The sequence below is a fragment of the Pteropus medius genome, unplaced genomic scaffold (assembly GCF_902729225.1).
Source record: "Pteropus medius unplaced genomic scaffold, Ma_sr-lr_union100, whole genome shotgun sequence".
Classification (NCBI taxonomy): Eukaryota; Metazoa; Chordata; class Mammalia; order Chiroptera; family Pteropodidae; genus Pteropus; species Pteropus medius.
The window spans coordinates 423,877-447,583 of record NW_024356397.1 but is presented as its reverse complement, the minus strand read 5'-3'; the positions used below and the strand labels follow the sequence as shown (position 1 = coordinate 447,583).

The 23,707-nt window shown below is 37.7% G+C and overlaps 1 protein-coding gene and 1 pseudogene across 3 annotated transcripts in view; one reads left to right on the top strand and one right to left on the bottom strand.

Moving 5' to 3' along the window:
- Positions 1 to 212: 212 nt before the first annotated feature.
- On the bottom strand, positions 213 to 376 carry LOC120602268 (uncharacterized; annotated as a pseudogene).
- A 7,747-nt stretch (positions 377 to 8,123) lies between these two features.
- Positions 8,124 to 23,707, top strand: part of NCKAP1L (NCK associated protein 1 like) — a 37,442-nt gene continuing 21,858 nt past the window's right edge. Inside the window, exons 1-16 of one of the 3 annotated variants that reach the window (XM_039862117.1) lie at positions 8,124 to 8,301; positions 9,342 to 9,452; positions 10,147 to 10,233; positions 14,216 to 14,272; positions 14,770 to 14,912; positions 15,856 to 15,946; positions 16,036 to 16,173; positions 16,968 to 17,016; positions 17,113 to 17,269; positions 20,971 to 21,027; positions 21,317 to 21,413; positions 21,961 to 22,070; positions 22,242 to 22,374; positions 22,732 to 22,813; positions 23,001 to 23,059; positions 23,269 to 23,414. In XM_039862117.1, the coding sequence (XP_039718051.1) occupies positions 8,200 to 8,301; positions 9,342 to 9,452; positions 10,147 to 10,233; positions 14,216 to 14,272; positions 14,770 to 14,912; positions 15,856 to 15,946; positions 16,036 to 16,173; positions 16,968 to 17,016; positions 17,113 to 17,269; positions 20,971 to 21,027; positions 21,317 to 21,413; positions 21,961 to 22,070; positions 22,242 to 22,374; positions 22,732 to 22,813; positions 23,001 to 23,059; positions 23,269 to 23,414 (1,619 nt within the window). In that variant the 5' untranslated portion in view covers positions 8,124 to 8,199. Of the gene's footprint in view, positions 8,302 to 8,758; positions 8,850 to 9,341; positions 9,453 to 10,140; positions 10,234 to 14,215; positions 14,273 to 14,769; positions 14,913 to 15,855; positions 15,947 to 16,035; positions 16,174 to 16,967; positions 17,017 to 17,112; positions 17,270 to 20,970; positions 21,028 to 21,316; positions 21,414 to 21,960; positions 22,071 to 22,241; positions 22,375 to 22,731; positions 22,814 to 23,000; positions 23,060 to 23,268; positions 23,415 to 23,707 lie in introns of those variants that run through there. The other 2 variants (XM_039862116.1, XM_039862118.1) reach the window with 2 other exon arrangements.

Sequence of the window (23,707 nt, the reverse complement as noted above, 5' to 3'; positions counted from 1 at the left end):
TATACAGCAGCATATGATTCTGACTTCCCTCATGAAGGTTTATGCTATGGAATTTTTTGGAGAGATTGGAGACAGGAAAGGTTTAAATAAGATTGGAGACAGGAAAGGTTTAAATGAGGTGAGGATTAAGAACTGGCCTTTAAAAAAAGCTAGATTAGGAATTTGAGTGGTTGAAGGGCAAAGGGGTGACATTTTATAATGAACAGAGTGAGAAAGAATAAGGCATATTTAAGATGGAAGTAAACTGATTTCTACAGAGTTACGTAGATATGGAGCCATGTTCCAAACTCGGCTTGTTATAAAAACTATATCCTTTAAGTACAGAAGGTTTGTACAGATACTACACTTGATCTTAGCAAAAAGGCCAAGAAGCGATGGAAGGTTTGTGCAGAAAATTGATTGAAGAAGCTTGATCTCATGATCATATATATAGTAAATGAGTTGGAGGTAGGAGAAAATATTGGAGGATAAAGAACCTAATTAAGGAATAGCATTATAGCTCACACAGTGACTATATTTCTCTTACTAAGGGAAATAAGCAAATAAACTCTCTAGCCTTTTGGTTGACAAATGAGGGTATGAAAAACAGAATAAAAAACCAAATGAAGGTTGTCATAGGACAAATATTCTTTATTTAAATAAATAAAAACATGTTAAGATGGCAATAATGACAGTAGTTGTTACCTAAAACCTGAGTTAGGATTTTCCCAAAGTTTTAAAAAAGGTTTAATAGTACATCTTCTGTCTGCTGTCTTTTCATCCACAACCTCTCCATCAGTTTTTCTGACCTATGGGTAGAAAGAGAACATTGAGGTAGTACCATTTTGATAGCAAGTGTTTTTATGGAGGACCTAAGCTTGATATGTGTTAGTAGCATTTCAAATAGAGTTTTAGACAGCTCTTTCTCCAAATTCTGATTTAAAACTATCAGGACATTTCCTGAATTCTATTGTGGGGGGAAGAAGATTTTAGAATAGAATATATGATTTATTTTTTAAAGAAGAAAAATTGTCTAAGAATCTCTGAAGATTTAGAATACAGTATTTGTGTTATTGGTAAAAACTACATTAATATATTAAGTACTCTGTTAATATATGTTAAAACTAGGGTATTAGTTTTAATCTACCTTTTCTCCGGGACTTATAATTGTTAAGATGTTTAAAATCCATAGTCTCTTTTTTTATGTCTCTTGAGTCACTGTAAGGGATGACTGAAAGAAGAAAGTTGGTTGGAAACCAGAACTACAGAATTAGTCTAGTTAACCAGTTCCAGGAGATTAAAGTAACTATCAAAAATAGTTGACATTACTAAATATCAGAGTAGGACTTATTGATTTTGTGTTAGCTTCTGTTTTATATAGTTCCTCTGTACCTTCCCTTCTTCTTGTGTATGTCATGGGTAACTCCATTGTTGGCTCCTCTAACTGCTGGATGTTCCCTTCAGGCTTGTTTGGTGGGGATCCTGACCTGGTTCATGTTCAGTATACTAATTCTTTCCCTTTCATCATTTTAAGAATTGGTTTTTCATTCCTTAAAATTCTTACACAGAATCAAGAACCTAGTGTAATCAAGTCCTTGATGGATTAAAGTCCTAAGTGGAGTCTTAGAAGGAGAAATGGGAGTACTCAGAGCTCACGAATACAACTCTTTTAAAATTTATAATTGAAGCTTAGGTATCTGCTATGCCTATACTTAGTGGCCATCTCACTTTGAGTGTCCAACTTAAAGGTATTTTGTTCTCTCTTCTAATAACTTCTATAATATGATTTATCTTACCTTTCACAAACCAGCATTTTGGGAGCAAATGTCTTCAGAACAAATGAAGGAGAATGATGTGTGTTATCTAGAATGGAGGAAAGGAGGAAGAAGTAAAACATGTACTAAGCATTTTTATATTGTTGCAGAGGCTAGCTGGCAGCAGAGATTTGAGTCTCCTTTTCACAGTTGTTACTGGGAAGTAGCTGCTCTGCCCAGAGGCTACGTTCCCACATCCTTTACATTTAGGTATGGTCATGTGACTAGTTTTGTCAATGGAATGTGAGTCAAGTTTTCTCTTTTGGGCTGACAGGGTTAAGAGGCAACTACACCTTCTCCATTCTCTCTTTTTGACAGTTTGAGAAGCTAAGTGTGAAAGGTGACAGTTGCAAGATGAAAAGAGCCTGTGTTCTCAAATCACCACCCCCACCAAATACTTGCACTGGGATTGTATATGAGGAAATTTCTGTTGTATTAAACCATGATATTAATACAGTCTGGACTTTATCTGTTAAAGGAGCTTGCATTCCTCTAACATACAAAATCTTAATTTATTATTAATCTACATGATGAAGCAGATATTTTTCCTTTTATAGATGAGGAAGATGTGTTTGCGAAGTAACTTTCCTTTAGGCCAGAGCAGGTATTGAACCTAGATCTGATTGAAATCTCGTGAGTTCTCTATTATAACATGTTGCATCTTAGAGAAAGGGTATTACTTGAGATAGGATAAATCCCAGTCTTCCAGATTACAAGTTTCGGTTTAAAACCATTAATTTTGTTTATGAACAAGTGATCAGGTATAGGTAAGATAAGAAGACTCTTTTAATTGTCATAAGTGAATTTAGATTTTAATTAGATTCCTTTTTACTGGGTTGCCCCTCCAGAGACAGATGAATTCTCAGATTTACTATTTTGATTGTTTTGGTGAAAGATTTTGTGGGAGGAATAGCAAGATAATTATTCAGAGCTGCAGTACTTATTAGCTATGAAGGACTTAGGATCCAAGCCTTCATTTATGACTGTGTTCACCATTTCGCCCTTGCTCACCTATGTTCCAGATGTCAGAGTCAGGAATCTGATTGGGAATGCTAGGAAGTTTTTCATTTGGCTTCAAATTTGGAGAAATAACCTTTGGAAGATTAAATGGCTCTGAAATAAAGCAGACCAGAAGTTATAGAAGCAGAGTAGAAATGTGCTTTTGTTTTTCATTCCTCTCATTTGGGTAAGACTTCCATGACTATGAAATATGGAGATTATGGAGCAATAGATCTTGATGCCCCCCAAATAAAAAAAAAAAACAACTTACCTTCATTGATGGCAGGTCTACTGAGACAGTTAGCCTCATGTTCCTTGAGCTTTTTCATTGGGACTACATGACAAGCATTATATTTGCAGTTAGCCATCTTTTTAGCTATTTTTGGATTTTTCTAAAAGGAAAAGTTCTCATTAAATGGCTATTAAGTTTGCCTGTATTCCACCCTCCATTCCTTTCTAGAAATGCTGAAGACTTACCATGTTCCAACATTAAGAACTGCTAGGTGCTATGGTCAGAAACTTGTTCTTTTTTTTAAAAAAAGTCTTTAACTTTTTGTATTCTGAGCTAATTTTTCTCCCTCCAGTGACTTAATGGTTCTTATGAGGAAAACTTACCTTTCTACATGAGGCCAGGTGGTACTGTAACCTGCTAGCTGGCATCCTGTGGTTTGGGTCATAAGGACATATTTCTAAGGCTTCTTGCTCCATGAGGCCTAAACAGCAGAAACCATGGGTTGGCAGAGAAAATATTGCCATTTAAGATCAGATGGTCTTGACACAGACCTATTTTCTGTTCTCAAAAGAAGAGTGGTATGAAAGATATGATAACAAAAGCAATAGCTTAGCCAGTAGATAATAGAAGAAATTAACTGCTTATGTACCTTGGAAGACCGAAAACTAACATTTGTACATATTTTCAGTTTTATAGGTTGTTTTAAATAGAGTGTTTTACCCCCAAGCAGAGTAATAAACAGGGAGGACTCCTTAGTAAACTCACAGTACTGAGGTAAGATGAAATTTTAACACCATAAGCTTGAGTGCTGGAGAAAGCAGGGTTGGGGCAGCTGATTCTTTTACTGTTCAGCATTGCTCCCTTCCATCTCTTCTCCAAACCTGTCTAAATTAAGCTCTTTGCCAGACAAAGATGCTACTTGTCAGATAGATCAGCATAGCTACTTTTGGGGAGAGCAGATCAAAGAGTGAACAGTAAGTAGCATGTTCAAGTTCAGACTACTTTATAATTATCTGAGAATGCTAGTCTGAAGTCACTAAAGTTGTAGGTATTAACATATGAAGGCTCCCAGAAGTGAACTAAGAATATATCATATCAAATCTGCTGCATTTTACTGCCAATAGGAGGCCTACTTTCCCTTATGGCTAGCTGTCTTTAGATATCCTAGCAAACATTCACTTCGATGACTCCCAAGTTTCCAGGCAACAGCTACAGCTGAGATTTCTGCAAAGCAGGGGCAGCATAGTCTGATAAGGGTGAAAAAGAAGATCCAGGCAGACTGGCATAAGCAGCAAGGATAGAAAAGTGCATAGAACCGTTCATTTCAATTATGCTTTGCATCATGCCTAGGGCATGGAGGAAGGGCCCAGAACTAGACTGTTAAATGCCAGATTTTCCTGAGGGCATTTAGGTGATTAAGTCCAGGGATTTAGACTTAGGTACCTTTCAAGAACACAAGCCAGGGTGGTTCTTTAAAGCTTACACTGCATATTAATGATTATATTAGAGCCATGAACACTAAAAGCTGCCATATAATCCAATATTGTACGCAGTTATCTTTAGATTCTTCAACATAATGGGAAAAGAACTTTAATACCTAAATGTGGTCCTCAGATAACCCCAAACCCTTATTTTAGTCAGCAGCCTAGAAAAGTATCAAGTTTGACCAGGTTGGTAAGGGCTGGTCTTAATAAACAAAAATGTTTCAGAATAGATAGGGAGAATTGACAACTCTGGATTATTCACCTAACTATTGATAGCTGAATATCCAAGTAGGGAGGCCAAGACTATAATGAAGTCCATTTGGTTTAATACATGTTAGCTTTGGCGAGATCTTGATGCTACCTTGACACTAAGGGATCTTGAGACCTACCTTATTCTTGAAGCATTTCTCTCAAGAGTCCAAAGGAAAGTGTCACTTGAAGATGGAAACAATTCTTCTGTAAGGCAAATAGCTGAAATTTAAGGAGAGAGAAAGCACAATACCTTTCAGTCAAGTGATATGAATCAACTTTCTGCTCAGGCTACTCAATTCCTCTTCTCCCACCGTATGTTCTATGGTTTTTCAGAGGTTGGAAGTTTTTGATGTTACAGTTAAGTTTTGGAGAAGTGGTTCTCTTGTGTATGAGAAACAGTGAGTGCTTTTCAAGTGACAGATCCTTTGACCCCACTCCAGAACTACTGGGTTAGAATCTTCACGAATGGAGTCTGGCTAACTGTGGCTGTAAAAGAGTTCCACAGAGGACTCTGATTTGTAGCTAGGGTTACTAGGTCCTGTTCTGGGGTAATTAAACTACCTTTAGATGGGCTCCTTCTGTTTCCAGGAGGAACTGCCACGTGATCTCTTTGATGCATTTTCTCTAAAAACTACCAGTTGGCATGATTAATCGCATTTTTAAACCTGGCCTTTTTCTTTACGGAGTGCCAAATAGAATTCCACAGAAAGCAACAAGCTCATATACACTCGAAAAATAAAAAAAAGTACTTTATTGTTGGCATTCCTAATTCAATGCACAGGTCTTGAGCCAAATGTTCATGCATGCCACATAATTTAATCATTTCCATAGTTGTATGAGGAATGACCACCATTTCATAGATTAGGAAACCAACTCGGTGGTGATAGCCTAAAGTTACAAAGCTAGTACGTGTTTGAGTACCATTATTATTTGAAGTAATACATGTAAAACACCTATAAAAGTACCTGGTATATAGTAAATAGCTAGGTCATCACTTTATATGCAGTGACTTATTTAATACTTAAGATAGCCTTATGAGATAGGAATATTAACAATTTCATCTTCATTTTACAGACAGGGAAACTGGTTTGTAAAACTGAGCTGGTAAGTGATCAAGTTGGGATGTGAATTCAAGCTATCTGGCTCTAGAACCTGGGCTCTTAGAATTTAAATTATAAATTTAAATTATATTTTCAAACATACCTGAGTACAGTGGCTGTTTGAACCCAAAGTTCTGTCTGATGCCAAAATTTAGGCTTTTCTCATATACCAAGTACAGGTAAACAAGTGTTTTCAGGCTCCAGCAATCTTACAGTTCAGTGGGGGTGGCAGTATAATATGAAATGGGAAATTAAAGGTGGACCCTAATTTTGATGTAAAGTATTGGTATAGACAAGTGTGTAGGAGTTCAGCAAAGCCTGGACTTGGGACTACATTTGAGCTAGATCTAGAAGATTGACTAGATTTGAATCAGCAAGATGGAAAGCATGTATAGGTGAGAAAGGCAGAAATGAATATAGCATATATACAGAAGACTGAGAACATAGTCCCTACTGGGTAGGAAAGTACATATTGGGAGACAGTAGAAAATAAGATTGTCTTGGTATGGAGAGTCTTCAGCACAATTTTCAGGATGAGGATAAGAAATGCAAGTGAGGAAGATTCAATAGAACTATGCTAACCTGTAAGAAGGCTGCTCAGCTTCCTAGATGTTGGTATCTTACTGCCTACTCTTTATTTTCTCCCAACAAGATGAAAGACCAGTAGAAATCCCACAAATCTCTTTAGTAGAGCCTGGGTTTTTTTGATAACAGCAGGTGATTCAGATCTTCAGGACCAGTATCATCTAATGCCAGGCGCATAGCTTTCTAAGGACACAACACACAAAATAAACTGGAAGGCAGATTCTGTTTTCCAGAAATGCAAATTTTCCCTTAGGGATGTTTGAAATTTCATATGTTAAGCATTGACATCTTGTTTTGTTAAAAAAATACTTTATCTTGGGAGCAAACATATTAAGTTTCTTAAATAGTAATACTAGTCAGCTCCCTGCTCCCTATGTCCCAGGATATACTGGGACATTGTTAGAGCCCTGGAAATGGAAAGTGGCAATGTTTGAAAAGTGGGGAAAAAGCATTGGAAAGGAGGTAGCTATGAAGACAACTCTGTTTATTTTAGAATTTTTCTGAGGACTGTCTGCCTTGGAAGACAATTGAAAGTGAGTTGGTTTTCTCGAGTTAGGGAGTTACAGCTTGGTTGGAATGGCAAGAATATTTTAGTGCTAAAATTCACCCAGTCTTCTAAGATTAAAGTCTATTAATTTCCCTTTGTTAATTTTCAGTTAATTTTGTTCTCTTCATGGGGCCTATTTCCCAATTTAGTCTTAATGATTCAACAAATAAACTAGCATATTTATTGAGTGGCTACTGTGTCCAGGAAGTGGTGTTCTAGATCAGCATTTCTTAATACATGTCTGATGGAACACTTGCACCAAAACCCCCTAGGGTTCTTATAAATGCAGACTTCTAGAACCCAATGCAGACCTACCAACCCAAATCTCAGGAGATAGGGATTGATCTCAGTTTCATAAACACCTTATAGAATCAATTTACTAGAGCAGTGATTCTCAAACTTGAGAGTGCTTTGGAAACACTTCAAGACTTGTTAAAATGGAGTGCTGGATCCTACTCCAGAGTTTTGGATTCATTAGGTCTGCGGTGAGTCTGATAATTTGTATGTCTAAAAAGTTTCCAGGTAATGCTTGTGACTACACTTTGAGAATCACTGTACTAGAGCATTGAGAGGGATATAAAGAAGTAGTAGATACAATTCTTATCATTAAGGAGCTTATGATGTAGTTGGGGGAGATAAGACATATATTTAAAAATATGACAAGGAGTACATTGACATTGGATGGGGTAATTAGGAGGAGCTGGGACTTAATCTGGACCCTAAAAGATGGATGGGCCTAAGGTTCAGGAGACAATAACATAGGCATTCTTGATGGGGATATAAAAGAGAGATAGTATAAAGGTGTATGGGGGTGGGGTGGCCACTAGAACTTTATATAGGACACTAGCGGAGGGGTAAGGCCGAAAGGGTTGGTGCCAGACTGTGAAGAGCCTTGAAAGCCTATCTCTCTCACCTGCCTCCGCCCATTTCAGTTTTAGTCCACCCATTTTACAGTCTTAGCTGCACAGCTAGAAAGAGGAAGTCTCCCCTGCTGAGTGTGCAGCACAAGAGGAAGCACAAGAGGATTCTGAGGGCCTCAAAGCTGTAATGACTGCATTTACCCATGAGCCAATTGTAAAGGCAACAGGAAGACCAGCGCACCAACCAGGCTGAGTCCCTCCACCCAGAGGGTGTCACCACCCAAGCTGAAAGTGTTTGGGGAGATCAGGCATTGCTATCTGGATGCTCGGCTCTCTCGGTGGCCATCATGTCTTTGACCTCTGCCTACCAGCATAAATTAGCAGAAAAGCTCACTATCCTGAATGATCGAGGTCAGGGGGTTCTCATCCGTATGTATAACATCAAGAAGGTAAGCATGAGTAACTGGACTAGCACTAATTATTCTGGCAATACAGATAGGGAACCCTGAGGCTGGCAGGTCCAGCAGTTAGACTTTCTCCTCTTTCCTACTGGCTTAACTGGCCTTCAGTCACTTGGATTTCATAGGCAAAGCAAAAAACGAGGCTTTTTTTTAGGGCTTCCCCTTTCTATGTATGATTCTCACCCCAATGAGGAAATCTGCTTTCTGCTGGGATCGGGGTAAGGATGGGTGGTAAATAATTGTGTTCCGAGTCACTTGGATAGTGGTCTGGAGTCTAGAATTCTGGGTCTTACTGTTTATTGCTGACTGCCCACACTGTGAATCAGATATTCAAAACTGAGTCTCAGCAAAAACTTCCATACAAGTACTTCCCAAAAAAGGAAAAAATAGGTTTAATATTTACATTTAAAAAAAAGGGTAGATGCCTTGCGAAGTACTTAGAGTCTGAGACGGTTCATGTTGTATTTGTGTGTTTAGGATAGGAACTGTGGAATTGAGAGGAGCTGGTGGTAGGGGGAGTAAAGAGATAAAGACGGGTGCGAGTGGGGAGCTTCTGGAAGAGAAAATAGTGGACTTGGGGAGGGAATTTTGTGCATTTTTTAATAAAACAAATCACCAGGAACATGGTTTCTCTGTCCCCATGTCTCCTGTAAATGCTCTTTGGATTGATTTACTTATATAATGGACTTATTATGACACTGAGTCTCCCACAAAGTCTTACTGCTGAGCAGCTGCTTTTCTTACTCCTTCCGGCTTCAGCTGAGGGGTGGGGAAAGCTTCCTCTTTGTGCTGGGGCCAAGCAGACATTAAGCTTTACATGGCAAGACAAGATACCTGGGTTATTTAGCTGTTTCGATAGTTGGCTTAATGTCCTTGAACTTGTTCCTGGCCCACTCTTATACTTTTATGATGAATTCCCAGATTTCCTTTCCTTAAGAGAGATTGTGTGAGAATGAATGATGCAGGAAGAGGTATGTTTCTGAGGGGCAAGAGAAAAGATTGAAATATAGTGTGGTTTATCTGTGCAGACATGTTCAGACTCCAAAGCCAAGCCACCTTTTTTACTGGAAAAGTCCATGGAATCATCTCTCAAGTACATCAACAAGAAATTTCCTAACATAGATGTCCGGAACAGTACGGTGAGAATGAGGTCCCTTTTCTCTCCTTCTCTGAAATAACTCTATGCTTAAATGGCTCACACTCTCCTCTTTCGACTGCTTTTCTTTGAACTTGGCAGAGAATGAATGCCTTCTTTAGTTTTCCTAGGCTCGATCACAGGGCTTTAGGTTGTTGGAGGCTTGAAAATTCTGAGATAAAATGGGAAGCTGGAGCAAGCATTGCCCCTTTTTCCATTACAAGATTCATAAGCTGTCTTTGAAGAGAGAGAGCTCTATCAACCCAGCAGGGTGCATATAATTGTTGTTGTTCCTGCTTCCCACTCAGTGTTTTTCCTTGCTAATTGTCTTAGAATTATGTGTCTGATGGGATATCCCTTACTTCTCCCTTATGAAATGTTAGCACTAGATTTCTTACTATTTTACCTGTAACATCTCATTCTGCTTCTTTTGACTTTGGTAAACCTCTAAGGAACTTGAAATCCCCTCTCTTTTAGAATTCTGTATCTAGTCAGAATCACATGCAACAATCCTACCTCCTAGATAATTTCCTCTGTTTAAAGATCTTTAGAGCATTGAAGATTTTCCAGCTTCCTCTGTCAGTGTATTTCAATGGTCTTTAAGAATGTTTTAGGCATAACTCCTATTCTTCTTGGGTTATTTTGATGACTTGTCTTCTTATTTTTAAAAATTTGTTTTATGTTTCTCTCAGCAACAGTTAGGACCAGTACATCGGGAAAAAACTGAGATAATTAGATTCCTCACCAACTACTACCAGTCATTTGTGGATGTCATGGAATTTCGGGTAAGCTCTCTCTAGCCAATGTCCCCAGTGTAGGCATTGTCCTTCTGAGGCTATTCCATCTTTGATAAATGTTCGTTTATGTTGCTTAATATTGTTTCTTGAAAAAACAAATGTACTAATATAAGGATATCTAAGTTGTATTGTTAAATGAAAATAAGTTGTAGAATAGTATATGATACAATTATATATATATATTTTAAAAGATCCATAAACTTATATACTACACATAGTGTTAGTGTATACATAGGAAAGATTTGAAATATTATACATTAAACTGAAAAATAACTACCTTTAAGAATGTATTATGATTGGCTGTACTTTCTTAAACTATATATTTTTATATTATTTGAGTTAAAATTTTAAATATTATTCCCCAATACTTTATTACAAATTTACTGAAAACTTCCAAGAGTATTATATTGAATATTGTTCTACTCTTCTACTGGATTTTTTAATTGTTAGTATTTTGTCACATTTGTTTATCTTTATTTTTGTGCCTGAACCATTTGAGTTAGTTGCAGACATCATGATGTTTCCCTTCCTCAATACTTTAGCAACAATCTGCTAAGAACATTTTCTTACATAATCCTAATACAATTATCATATTCAGGAAATGTAAAATTGCTACAATATTATTAGTTAATATGTAGTCCATATTCATATTCCTCTAGTTGTCTCAAAGATCATACATTGAATTTGTCATGTCTCTTTAGTCTTTAGTCTAGAATAGTTTCCAGCCTTTTTTTGTTTTTCACAACACTGACCTTTTTGAAGAGTCCAGACTATTATTTTTTTTTCAGACTATTATTTTTGAGCATATCCCTCAATTTGGATTTGTCTGACTGTTAACTGTATTTGGTAGCAACACTACATGAATAATATTTTATTTCAGTTCTATTTTTTATTTTTATTTTTTTATTATTTATTATTATTTACGCCTACAGCACCTGGTCTTCCTAGGTGGTCTCCCATCCAAATGCTAACCAGGCCTGATCCTGCTTAGCTTCCGAGATCAGACATTGGGCTTGTTCAGGGTGTCATGGCCATAGACCATGGACCATGGCTCCACTGGGGTGCGAACCCAGGACCTTCTGCGTGTAAAGCAGATGTGCTAACCGCTACACTATGGAACCATGTCCATATTTGAGTTTTAAACAATGAGCATGTATTATTTTTGTAAATGTAAACAACCTAAAATTATTTAGTACAATATTTTTGCAGTGACAGACTGATAATGTGTTTCAAAAATCTTAAAAGTACATACTTTTTAATGTGCAATTTGACTTCTAGAAGTTTGTCTTAAGGAAACGATAAAATAAAAGCACAAAGGTATATGTATAAGAATATACTTTGTTGCATTATTTTTGATGTGACAACTTGATAATTGATATATCCAGTTTGGTTAAATGGTCAGTATATGTCTATAAATGAATCCAGCTGTTAAAACAGCTGTTAAAAATAATATATATCTATATTAATTGGCATGGAAAAATGTTCTTCACATGTTCTTTAGTGTAAAAGCAAATTACATACAGCTTAATTTAAGACATAAAATGTCCCTAAAATGTATATTTATATAGATAAACATGCATATACAGACGATTAGAACTTCTGGTTGGTGGGATTATAAGTGGTTTTAAAAACTAATTAAAATTATGCTGGTCTGTATTTTTTTTTTGGCAATGAACATGTATTATTAAAGCATTCATGAAATAACACAAATTTTAGCTATCTGAGCAATCCAAGTTTGTGTTGGTATTACAATATTTCTTCAGATGATGCAGGAGCATGGGATCCTGCCTTGGGTGCCCTGCATCTACCCTAGAGAGCTAATTCAGGCCATTCATCAGATCACACAATGAAGGGAGAAGTGGGAAAAGGAAGACTGTAAGGTCTGTAGAATGGTCAGGACAAAGGTTAATAATCTTGGAATTGAGAGTAGTGATTAGGAAGAAGGTAGGCAATAGCGGAGGTAGTAGAAAGAATGCTAAAAGCATATAAAAAAAGGCCTCTTACTAGGAAAGTTGGGGTCCAACAGAGATTTTAGGACACTTTCTGGTTGCTGCAGTGGTAAAGTCTGAGCCCAAGGTGTTTGGTGCAGCTCATTTAGGGCAGGAAGGGACATAGAGACACTGGAGGTGTATTGTGCGTTGTAAAGTAGGTAGGCTCTGAATCCAACAGACCTGGTTTCAGATCTCAGCTTTACCACTTACAAGATGTATGACTTTAGACAAGAAACTCTTAGAATCTCAGTTTCTTTATCTATAAAATGGGGAAATAAGATTTACTATATGGGATATTTGTGGGAATTAAATGAAATAATGCATGTAAAACATCTAGCTCAGTGTTTAGCATATAGTAAAGTAATAGGACATCAAATGTTAATTCCATTTCCTTCTGATTTTTGTCTTTAGAGTAAAAGACAAAAATAGTGATATTGGCTGTGTAAGTGGCTAAAAGTGAACCTCAGCTATATTTCATGAGAACTGGGTTGCATGAAGGAATTGTTGAAGGACCTTCTCAGCAAATGAGGCAGCACAGACCTAGACAGAGGACTAGAAGTCATGCAGTATAGAGGAAAGGTCATGGGCTCTGGGTTCTAATTCTGATACTATTTATGCCTTACCAGCTTTGTGATCTTGGTCAAGTTTCTTAACCGCTCTTAGCCTCAGTTTCCCTATATGTGTATTTAGATAAAGCCTTTTTGGGAAGATAATTTGGGAACATTTCTTCCCATACATTTTAAATAAGTTTGACAAATGCATACACCTGTATAACGACTACCACCGCATTCAAAGTATGGAAAATTTCCATCACCCCAAATGATCCCTGTACCTTTTTTTTTTCCTGTCAATCTCTACCTCCTCAACTCCTGGCCCCAGGCAACCTCTCATCTGCTTTCCAGATTAGATTTTTTTTTTTTCTTAGAGGTTCATATAATTAGAATTTATATAGCATGTATTCTTTTGTGTCTGGCTTCTTTCACTCAGCATAAAGATTTTGAAATTTATTTATGTGGTTTCATGTATCTGTGATTCATTTCCTATTTTTGCTGAGTACTATTCCATCGTATGGGTACAATTTGTTTATCTGTTTACCTGCTAATGGACATCTGGGTTCTATACAGTTTTTGGCCTTTACGTGAGTTGCTATAAACATTTGAGTATAAATCATTGTGGGGGCATATTTTTTATTTCACTTAGGTAAGTAATCTAGAAGTTGAATTATAAATCATATGGTATGTGTATGTTTAATTTTATAAGAAACCGCCAAACTTTTTCCCAATGTGATTGTTCCATTTTTCCCTCCCATCAGTAATATATTAGTGTTCCATTTGCTCTACATACCAGGTTGTTAAACTGGTTTACATGAAGGTTGGGGCAGGCTGGAGGGTGGCTGCTGATGGGAGAAGGAGGTGTCCACAATAAAACTGCATATTTATATAGGTAAAATTATGTGGAATGAGTGTTAAATAAAGTATGTGCAAGTTACTTAGTAAGAACTTAGCACATAACAGGTGGTCAGTAAATAGGAACACATAGAAAGTTGGGTTGTTTTCCCATTTGTAATTTCTGAGAACAGCACCTGGAATCCAAGAACAGACTGACTTTGGGACTCATCAATAAACATGGGTCAGATTTTTGTCATTTTAGAAACAGCCTATCAAATGACCTTTATTTTGTAGCTTTTTTTTTTTTGTGTGTGGAGAATGGGGGCACCAGCATGATAAGATCAGGGAGAGTGTGCGTAATATAGTAGTGACATGTACCTGTGGAAACAAGGGCATTTGGCAAGGTAAGCACATAGGGGCTTACTGATGGCTTATGGAGGAGGAAGGTCCTCTATTCAGCAATGCCTCCCTTACGTTACTCAGTGGCTTCATAGGACTGATAAGGGAGAAGACCATTCCCTTCAAATTCTGGTAGTACAAGTCATCTTCTCTTTATTCTTTATTCACTCTCATCTCCAATTCTGCCCCTAGGATCATGTATATGAACTTCTCAACACCATTGATGCCTGCCAGTGCCATTTTGATATTGTAAGATTCTTTGCGATTCTCTTCCATCCATAGAAAATGTCTCAGTTGGAACTGTGTGGGGTGGGGTGGGATTGGAGGAATAGCTATTCCTCCAGGACTATATAATATATAATAATATATGTAATATACTACAGAATAAATGAATGGCTATTCATTCAAGGACTATAATTCTTTTGTTAAAAAGTCCTAAAATTAAAGTGTGTTTACACATGAAGCAGATCAGTAATGTGATTTAATTAATACAAAAATTACATAAAAATGTTATTTTACTTCCTCCAACCCCTAAATGCTACCTTATTTTCCTGGCCTCCTTGTAACTTGAGCTCACTTTTGGCCCCTAATTTTTATTCCAATTTTCTCCTAAATTTGCAATCCTGTGAGTTCCTTCTTCTAAATAGATCCTTTTCAGAGTCTATTTAGCACTGCCTGGAATTGTTGGGATAGTAAAGCTTAATTTGGCCTCGTTGCTCTTGGGTTCCTATGTATTTTCCTTGTAGAGTCTCAACTTTGACTTCACTCGGAGTTACCTGGACTTGATTGTAACTTACACCTCAGTTATTTTACTTCTGTCACGGATTGAGGATCGACGGGTACTAATTGGCGTGTACAACTGTGCCCATGAGATGATGCACGGACATACGTGAGTTAAGGGGAATAAGAGATGAAGAATCTCATACATAGTGCTATGAGTAGGGGGTGGACACAAAGGAAATAGATACCATACTTTCTCATATGAGAACTTATAATCTACATGATGACCCAGGCAGGCAAAATAAAATGACTTAGAATATTTGTGAGGGCATACACAACAAGTGTATCTTTATATATAGTTAACTCTTAAATATCTGCTAGTGAGGTATCACCTAGTTTGCATTGTTTCTGATCAGTTTTTAATCTTAGATTGGCTTTCTCTCTGCCTTTCAGGTTATTGCAAAAGGCAAAAATTTTTTTTTTTTTTTTTTTTTTTTTTAGTATTGGTAGGAATGATGTTAGCAAGGTAAAACCATTAGAGGTAAGCAATGTATGATAATACATTTGAAGTCAAATATAAATGGATTTTGGATTATCTGCAATTCTGTGCTCTTCCATTAGTGAAAATAAAAGTAAGGGCTGAAAAAAATGAAGTCCAGAGGGATAAGAGTAGGCTGTGGCACATTGTTCTATGCATGATGTGTACTTCAGTGTGTCTACGTGAATGCCTAGGCACATACATATATATCCTTTTGGGTTGTATACCTTTTGGGTTGTATACAGATTTGGGTCCAGGCATATGACTTGATTTACCACTAATCAACATGAATTTATAGAATACCTATCATGTGTCCAATTCTATTTTGGGTGCTAATGAGGAAGAAACTTTCATGGACCTGCTCAAAATTATGTGGTTCTATCTAACCATAGCTTAATATACCTGGGCCTGGAATGCATTATCTATATATGTAATTCATAGTTTAGTATGTATACTTTTGTAGATGATAAAGAATGCCAGCCTATGCACACATCTTTATCCTATGTGCAAACAAGAGCATTTACATCATGATTAAAGGAAGCCTGTAATTCCTCTTTCCTATGCTTTCTTCCAGTGACTCCAGTTTTGCCCGTCTGGCTCAGATGATCTTGGAGTATGACCATCCTCTGAAGAAGCTGACAGAGGAATTTGGGCCTCACACTAAGGCAAGTTCCCTGACAGAGTAGGGAATTCATCAGGCCGAAGTATATTTTCATCATCATTGACATTAAGGATTCATTTGTTTTCCCCACAGGCTGTGAGTGGAGCCCTTCTCTCTTTGTATTTTCTCTTCCTCAGAAGGAACCACGGCGCTGATCAGTGGCGCAATGCCCAACTTCTAAGTCTCATCAGCACACCCCCTGCCATGATTAACCCTGTTAATTCAGACACAGTGAGTTCCCTTTTTCTACTTTCATTGGAGCCTTCTCTTTGTCAAGGTTATCTCTGGGAAGGATGCTTCTTTCAGGAAAAATCAATTCTAAGAATGTTTTAGCTCTCAGCCTCTAAATTGATCATCTCTTGTAGCTAAAAAAAAAAAAAAAAAAAATCCTGGTTGGGTTGGATCTATTTGGACCAGGTTTAGTGTGTGCCTGCCCATAGAAGGAATTTAGTAAATGGATGAAAGTGAGTTGTTAGGCACCTATTCAGCCCTGTGGGAACCTGAGCATAGGCATCGATTAATTCGTAAATGTTTTTATTTAACTACTGTGGGTCCAATGTCCTCCTTCAAAGAACTTACAGTTTAGTAGGGAAGATATGCCATGTAGTCATAAAAATACAGCTGGTGGTACAAGATGAATGAGGATTGCTAACCGAGTGATTAATCTTTTAAGCGGTAAAAGAATCTGAAGGAGAGAGAAATCATGAGAAGGTTTTGAATGTTGCTCTCCTGTTATTAAAAGTATCTGAACTGTTGAAGAGAAGTTAAATTAAACCTTTTGTTTGTCCTGACTTTCATGCCAAGCTCCTTTCCTTTTTCTCAGCTATATTCTTTTTCCTCAATTCACTTCCAATGCTTCACCTCCATAAATGGCAGGTTTCCCAGATGTTGGCTTATCAAAGAACTGTAATCCAGTCTGGTAAAATAAAAGTTGGTTTTGGTACTCACATGCTAACTTGACTACTGGTCTTTAGGGGAAGACCAGTTAAATAACCACTTCATCACCTCAGTCTCCCTTCCCACAGATGGCCTGTGAGTACCTGTCTGTGGAAGTGATGGAGCGCTGGATTATCAGTAAGTTTTGTGGGACAGGCGGAAAGAGACAGAGCAGCATGTTACATGGGTAGCAGGTTCTGAAATCTTCTTCTGTACTGTTTTGCCCACTTGCAGTTGGGTTTCTTCTTTGTCATGGATGCCTCAACTCCAATAACCAGTGCCAGAAGCTGTGGAAGCTGTGTCTGCAGGGTTCCCTGTACATCACCCTCATCCGGGAGGATGTGCTACAGGTGCACAAGGTCACCGAGGATCTGTTTAGCAGTTTGAAAGGGTGAGACGTGAGAGCAAATCTCATTTTCTTTTGAGATTTTTAGCTCCTCCTCACATCCTTTTTCAATCTCCATGAGTGTCCCAAGTATGAATAGTAAGGATTAATTCTAATTATTGAAAAAATATTTATTGAATACCTACTTTTACTAGGCACGTCACTGGATTTTGGGGAGGTAGCCAAAATCTGGAGCCAGACTACCTGGGTCTGAATTCTAGCCATACCACTTACCGGCTGTGATTTTCGGCAAAGTACTTCTTTATTCCATACCTTAATTTCCTTATCTATAAGATGGGGATAATAATAGTACTTCTCTGTGACCTAGGGTTGTTATGAAGAATGAAAGACTATTTATAAAGCACATAGAAAAGTGTGGTACCTTGTAAGTGCAATATATGTGCTTATTAAATAAGAAAAGACAATCTGCTTTCAAGGAGCTTACAAATTGGGGAAAATAGACAAACTGTTGTGATATAGGAAGAGATTATGATGTATAAACACAAAATGCTATGGAAGCATTTAGAAGGACACTTAAACTAGCCTTGGAGGATCCAGAAAAACTTGGAGACAGATCTGAAGAATTAAACAAATGAAGTGTGTGTGTGTGTGTGTGTGTGTGTGTAGTTGTGCGAAGGCAAAAATGTTGCTTAGGGCAGAGAAGGATATTCTGGGCAGAGAAACTATCAAGATTTTGAGGCAAGAGGGAGTATGTCAAGTTCTAAGAAATGTATGTAGTTCAGTGCATGGGCAGCTGGGTTATAAAAATGGGGTTGTTGAGACAGATTTAGAGAGGTAATTGGGGCCCTGTATGTCCTATCCTATGGAGTTTGAACCTGTCCTAAAAAGAGTAGAGGTCATTGAGTCATTTCAAACAGGGGAGTGACATGAACATATTTGCATTTTTAGAAAAAAAAATCACTCTGGCTGCAGGGAAGAAAAGAGATTAGATGCACAAAAACAGAAGCAGAGGTTAAATAAGTAAATTAGGAGGAACTGAGGATGAAGTCAAGGTTTCTGGTATGGATACTTGATATTCCTTAAGATAGAGAATAAAAGCAAATTTGTGGGGGAAAGATTGTAAATTAGTTTTGAGCAGGTTGAATTTGAAGTATCTGTAGGACACTGAAGATAGGTGCATGTTAGACCTTTTACTTTGTGGTTCTGGAATTTAGAAGTGAGATCTGGATTCAGATAAAGATTAGTGAAATGATAATCAAAGCCATAGGAGTAATGAGGTTGCTCAAGGAGAACATGTAGAGTGAGAAGAGACTTGGACAGAACCTCTGGGAATACTGATACTTAAGGGCCAGCAGAAGCAGAGAAATCAGTGAGGGATGTTGAGAAGAAGAGAGAAAGCAGAAGTGAGGAAGACAACACTCCAAGAAGGAAGGACTGTTTATCCATGTTCGATGATGTTGAGAGGTCAAATAAATGAGGACTGAAAAATGTTTATTGGATTCAATTATACAGATGGTCTTAGCACCCTTCTTCTGAACAACTTCAGAAGTTGAAAGCTTGGTTGCAGTGGGTTTAGGTGCAAATGGCAAATAAGAAATTTAATGGGTAATACTTTCAAGAAGTTTAACTGTGAAGGGAAGAATAGAGAGAGCACTACAAAGAGAAAGAGGTGTGGGATTAAGAAAAGGGTCAAATACCTTTATTATTTTTTATAGTTGCAAAACTAACATCCAGAAATGTCAAAAACACAAAGTGGAAGTTGACTGCAATCTCCTCTCCCAGAATAGTTTGTTGTATGCCTTCCAGATGCTTGTGTTTATATATAAACATGTAAAGGTGTGCATGTATTTTCAACCTTATATAGGCAATTTTTAAAAAGCAGTGGATCTACATTCTACATTATGTTCTGCAGTTTGCTTTTTTTTTTCCTTACTGTATTTTGGATAGATTTGTATATTAGCCAATAGAGACTTATTATTTTTAACAGTGAAATAGTCTTTCATTATGTGGTTGTAACATAATTTATTTACCCAATACCCTATTGATGGATATTTGACCTGTTTACACTCTTAAAAAACATAATTACAAATGCTGTAATGAACATCCTTAGACATATATCTTTGTGAACATTTCTATAGGGTAATCTCAGAAGTGGAATTGCTGAGGTAAAGGATATGCCTTATTTCTAATTTTAATAGCTTACCAAATTGCCCTCTAAACAACTATATTATCAACGGTTTATGGGAATATTTGTTCTTCATATTCTCAACATCTGGATATTATTATAAAAGAAATCATTGCCAGAATTAAGAGCGAGTAATCTAAGATTAATGAAATTTGAAGATATAGGATGTGGATTTGGAGCTATAGAATTCTATATCTATATATCTAGATAGATATATAGAAAAACTTTCTAATGATTATTCCTTTTAAGGAATGGAGGGGATGTTTGAAGAGTGTACAGTTCCCCGTCACTAAGAATGACTAACATCTAAGATTTATAGTTTAGGGAGTCTTTGACATAAATGATCTAATTTAATCTTCACAATACTTATAAGTAGATATAGGTATTAATATATATTTTTTTATAAATGAGAAAATGGAGGCTCAGTCTCGATGTCATCAGTTAAGAGGTGGAATTAGGAAATAATTCCAGATTCTTCAACTCTTCAATTCTCTTTCCATCATACCATGTAGAGGTTGAAATAATTATCTGCCAGTGGAGTTAAATCCTGATTTAATTAAGACACTTTCCAACTCTAAATTTCTTTGATTCTGTGCTAAGTTCAATATGGGAGTGGTTTGGTGAAGGGAAATGAAAGGTTATAAAGTTCAACTAATGTGATAGCAATAGTGATGCAGGACAAGAGGGGACAGATATAAGGAACATAGAAAGCAAAGAGCCTAAGAAAATATGGTACGAGTCACTCATAGAAAAAAAAGAGGTCTTGTGAGGAAAGTCAAATATTACAGACAAACCAGGAATAATGAAAAGACTATTTAATTTGGTGATTCGAAAGTTCACATTGGCCTTAGCAGGAGCAATTTGTTTAGTGTCAAAGGCCTTTGGGTTTCAAGGGTCTGTGAAAAGTGAAGTAAAAAGACCATAGGTGTCTCTTTGGAGGAGTTTCATGGTGTGGGAGAACAGGCAAAGTTTAATAGATTGTCATGGTCAAGTAAGGGTCTTTTTAGAATAAGGAAGGCTTTGAACTGCTTTGTTGGGAGAAGAGAATAAGCCAGTGGAGAGGGAGAGATTAAAGTGACAAAGGGATAACTGATAAATTAAATTCTAAGAGGTGAAGGGTGAGAATAGGACCCCAGGTAGAGCTGGAGTAACTATTTTACTTGAGAGCTGGGCCTGTGTCATATTTATGCACTGCTTCTTTTATTTCCCTCAAACCTGGAAGAGAACTTTGGCTTGAAGATGTCAAGGCAGGAGCACAGGATGAGAAGTCTAGTCCCTGCTTTGCCATTAAAATCCTATGTGACCTTAAGCAAGTCATCCCCCACCCCCCAGGTATTATTTCCTTCATCTGCAAAATAATGAAGAAAACTGAATGGTCTCTACGCTCTATGAATCTCTTATTAATAGGCCAGGCCAAAGTGAAAAGTAGGGTTTAGAAAGATCCTGAGGGCTTCCCATGCTCCCCCAGGCTGTAGTTTGTAATCTCTGAGAACTCAGAAGGTGGGACAAGACCTCTAACCAATGATTTGACCAACCCTGTTGTGTTTGTGTCAACCCTTAGGTATGGCAAACGAGTGGCAGACATAAAGGAAAGCAAGGAACATGTAATTGCGAACAGGTAAAGGTGGGGAACAGGTTCTCCGAGAGGGGATGGAATAGGAATCGCTCCTAACCTTTGTTCTCTCCTAAGCCACCTCTAGTTTCTGTACAGCCAGCCTTATTGCCTCAACCTAAGAACCTGCTGCTGCTCTGCAGATTCTTGTGTTTTCTCACAAAGTCTAAATGTAGAATTGAGCGTTTCTCTGCCTGACACCCCTTCTTAAATTCAGCTCTCTTCTGTGCTGCCTTTGGAAGACTTTTAAGGGTGAGAGAGGCCATGTTCTCTAGTTTCCATGTTCTTTTCTCAGTGGCCAGTTTCACTGTCAACGACGCCAATTTCTTCGGATGGCAGTGAAGGAGCTGGTAACCGTGTTAACAGATGAACCAGGACTACTGGGTCCCAAGGCAAGAGAATGAAATGTTGGGAGGGTGATGATGATAAAAGACTCTATGTGGGGGGTGACTTGGCATTCATGAATTTTTGCATTTCTGAGTCTTCCGATATCTGTTTGTATATGGATATGCTAATTCCCTTGAATCTTCTTGGAGTATCCCAAACTTTTTGTATCTCTTTTTTGAGCATTATCATAGCATATCATGTATTTTGGCTATTTGTATACTTGCTTTATGCCCTATTTGAGTGTGAACTAATGGAAGACAGAATTTGCTTTTTTTAAAATCACATAAATACCTAGTAAATATTTCTAAAATTTAATTTGATAGGGAGGAAAGATTATTGACTGTGAGCTAATGCCAATATATGTACATGTCTGATTCTGTCACATAGTTTTTTGTGGATCTCTGTTTATTGGACACTATTGTTGGTGTGGCTACAATTGTATATCTATATACATATTATCATGGTATAACAGTTTTCTGTGTGCTTTGAAATCTATTTTTTAAAATCTATTTTTAAAGTTGAAAATTCTCATAGTTCCTGTCCTCTCCCTAGGTCCTCTATGCTTTCATGGCCCTGTCTTTCATTCGTGATGAGGTCACCTGGCTGGTTCGCCACACAGAAAATGTCACCAAGACAAAGACACCTGAGGACTATGTTGACTCGTTAGTACCTGACATAGTTAAGAATCTTGACCTCACATGGGCTGGGAAAAGGGACAGGGAGGCATTACATGACCTCAGGAGGTTTCAGTTTCTGCCCTGTTATCATTCTCTTTGTCTCAGTTCATATTTCTAATCTCATACATCTCTCTCTTGTCATCCTTGACTTTGTAGGAGCATTGCAGAACTGCTTTTCTTGTTGGAAGAGATTAGGGCTCTTGTCCGAAGACATGTCAAAGTGATACAGCAATACCACATTCAGTACCTGGCCAGATTTGATGCTCTTGTGCTCAGTGACATCATTCAAGTATGTTTAATTAATCATGCTTTGGAAATTTCAGGGTGATCCCTGGTCATTTTACCCTGGAGAATACTCTGGCTGAATTTCAAAAAGTCCGATTTTCCCTGCTACATTTGTTAAAAGCAAAAAAAAAAGACTAATAATCTTGGCAATCTCCCCGCAACCCAGCCACCCACCCCAAAATGAAGCTACATAGAAATAGAAGAGAAAAATAAAGAGAAATTAAGTGTTAGCATGGCAGGGGACCCAGGAGGTTTCCTCCATCTCTGGCTTGGCTCTTTCTGTGACACTTAGCAGTTCTTTCTACCTTCATACACTGATTGCATGTTGCCCACTTGACAGTAATTCCAGCTTCTCTCTTAGAACCTGTCTGTGTGTCCTGAGGAGGAGTCCATCATCATGTCCTCATTCGTCAGTACTCTCTCCTCTCTGAATCTCAAACAAGGTAACTGGAGGAAGTAGAGGAGGCAGGGGATATGCGAGGATGAACATCATTTTTTTTTTTCCCAGAATTGTTGATTTCTTGAGCCAGGGAATGGGACAGATAACTTTGAAGAGATCCTACCATTCTATGCAGTTGGATATAGGGTGCTGCTTTATTGTTTCCTTTCAAACTCCTGTTTTTCTTGCAGTTGATAATGGAGACAAATTTGAATTCTCTGGATTGAGGCTGGACTGGTTCCGCCTACAGGTAGGTCTGTCCTGTTAATGGCCCCCCATTCTGAGGTTCTTCCTCCCCCACAATCCCTTCTCCTTTTATCTCCTAAGCTCTGCTGTATGGAGTGATTCAACATTGAAAACTGCTAAGTAGACAGGAAAAACTCCAGCCAAACTGTAGCCCCAAGACTGTTTTTTCCATTTATCTTGTTTTTCTCTACCCTTTTTCAAACTGCACCACAGGCATACACCAGTGTGGCTAAGGCTCCTCTGCACCTGCATGAGAACCCTGACTTAGCCAAGGTGATGAACCTCATTGTCTTTCATTCTCGAATGATGGACTCAGTAGAGAAAATGCTGGTGGAAACTTCTGACTTGTCTACTTTCTGGTATGTCCTGATAAGGTACTCTTTATCAATTCACCTGATCTCTTGCACAGCCTCTGTGGAGGATTGTAATTCCCCCAGATGAATGAAAAAGTCATGTGTTTTTTTGAGATCTCCTTAAAGGCAGACACTCGAACTTTATAGTTCACTCATTCCAGCTTCCGCCAAGTGGTAGGAATTTGAAGTTGATGCCCTTTTGTTCTGGCTTTCTTTAGGAAAGCCATTTGGACTTTACACAGCCTTCTCTTCTCTGGGATAATTCATCAATACATGTTTTCCTCACTGTTATCTTTGGG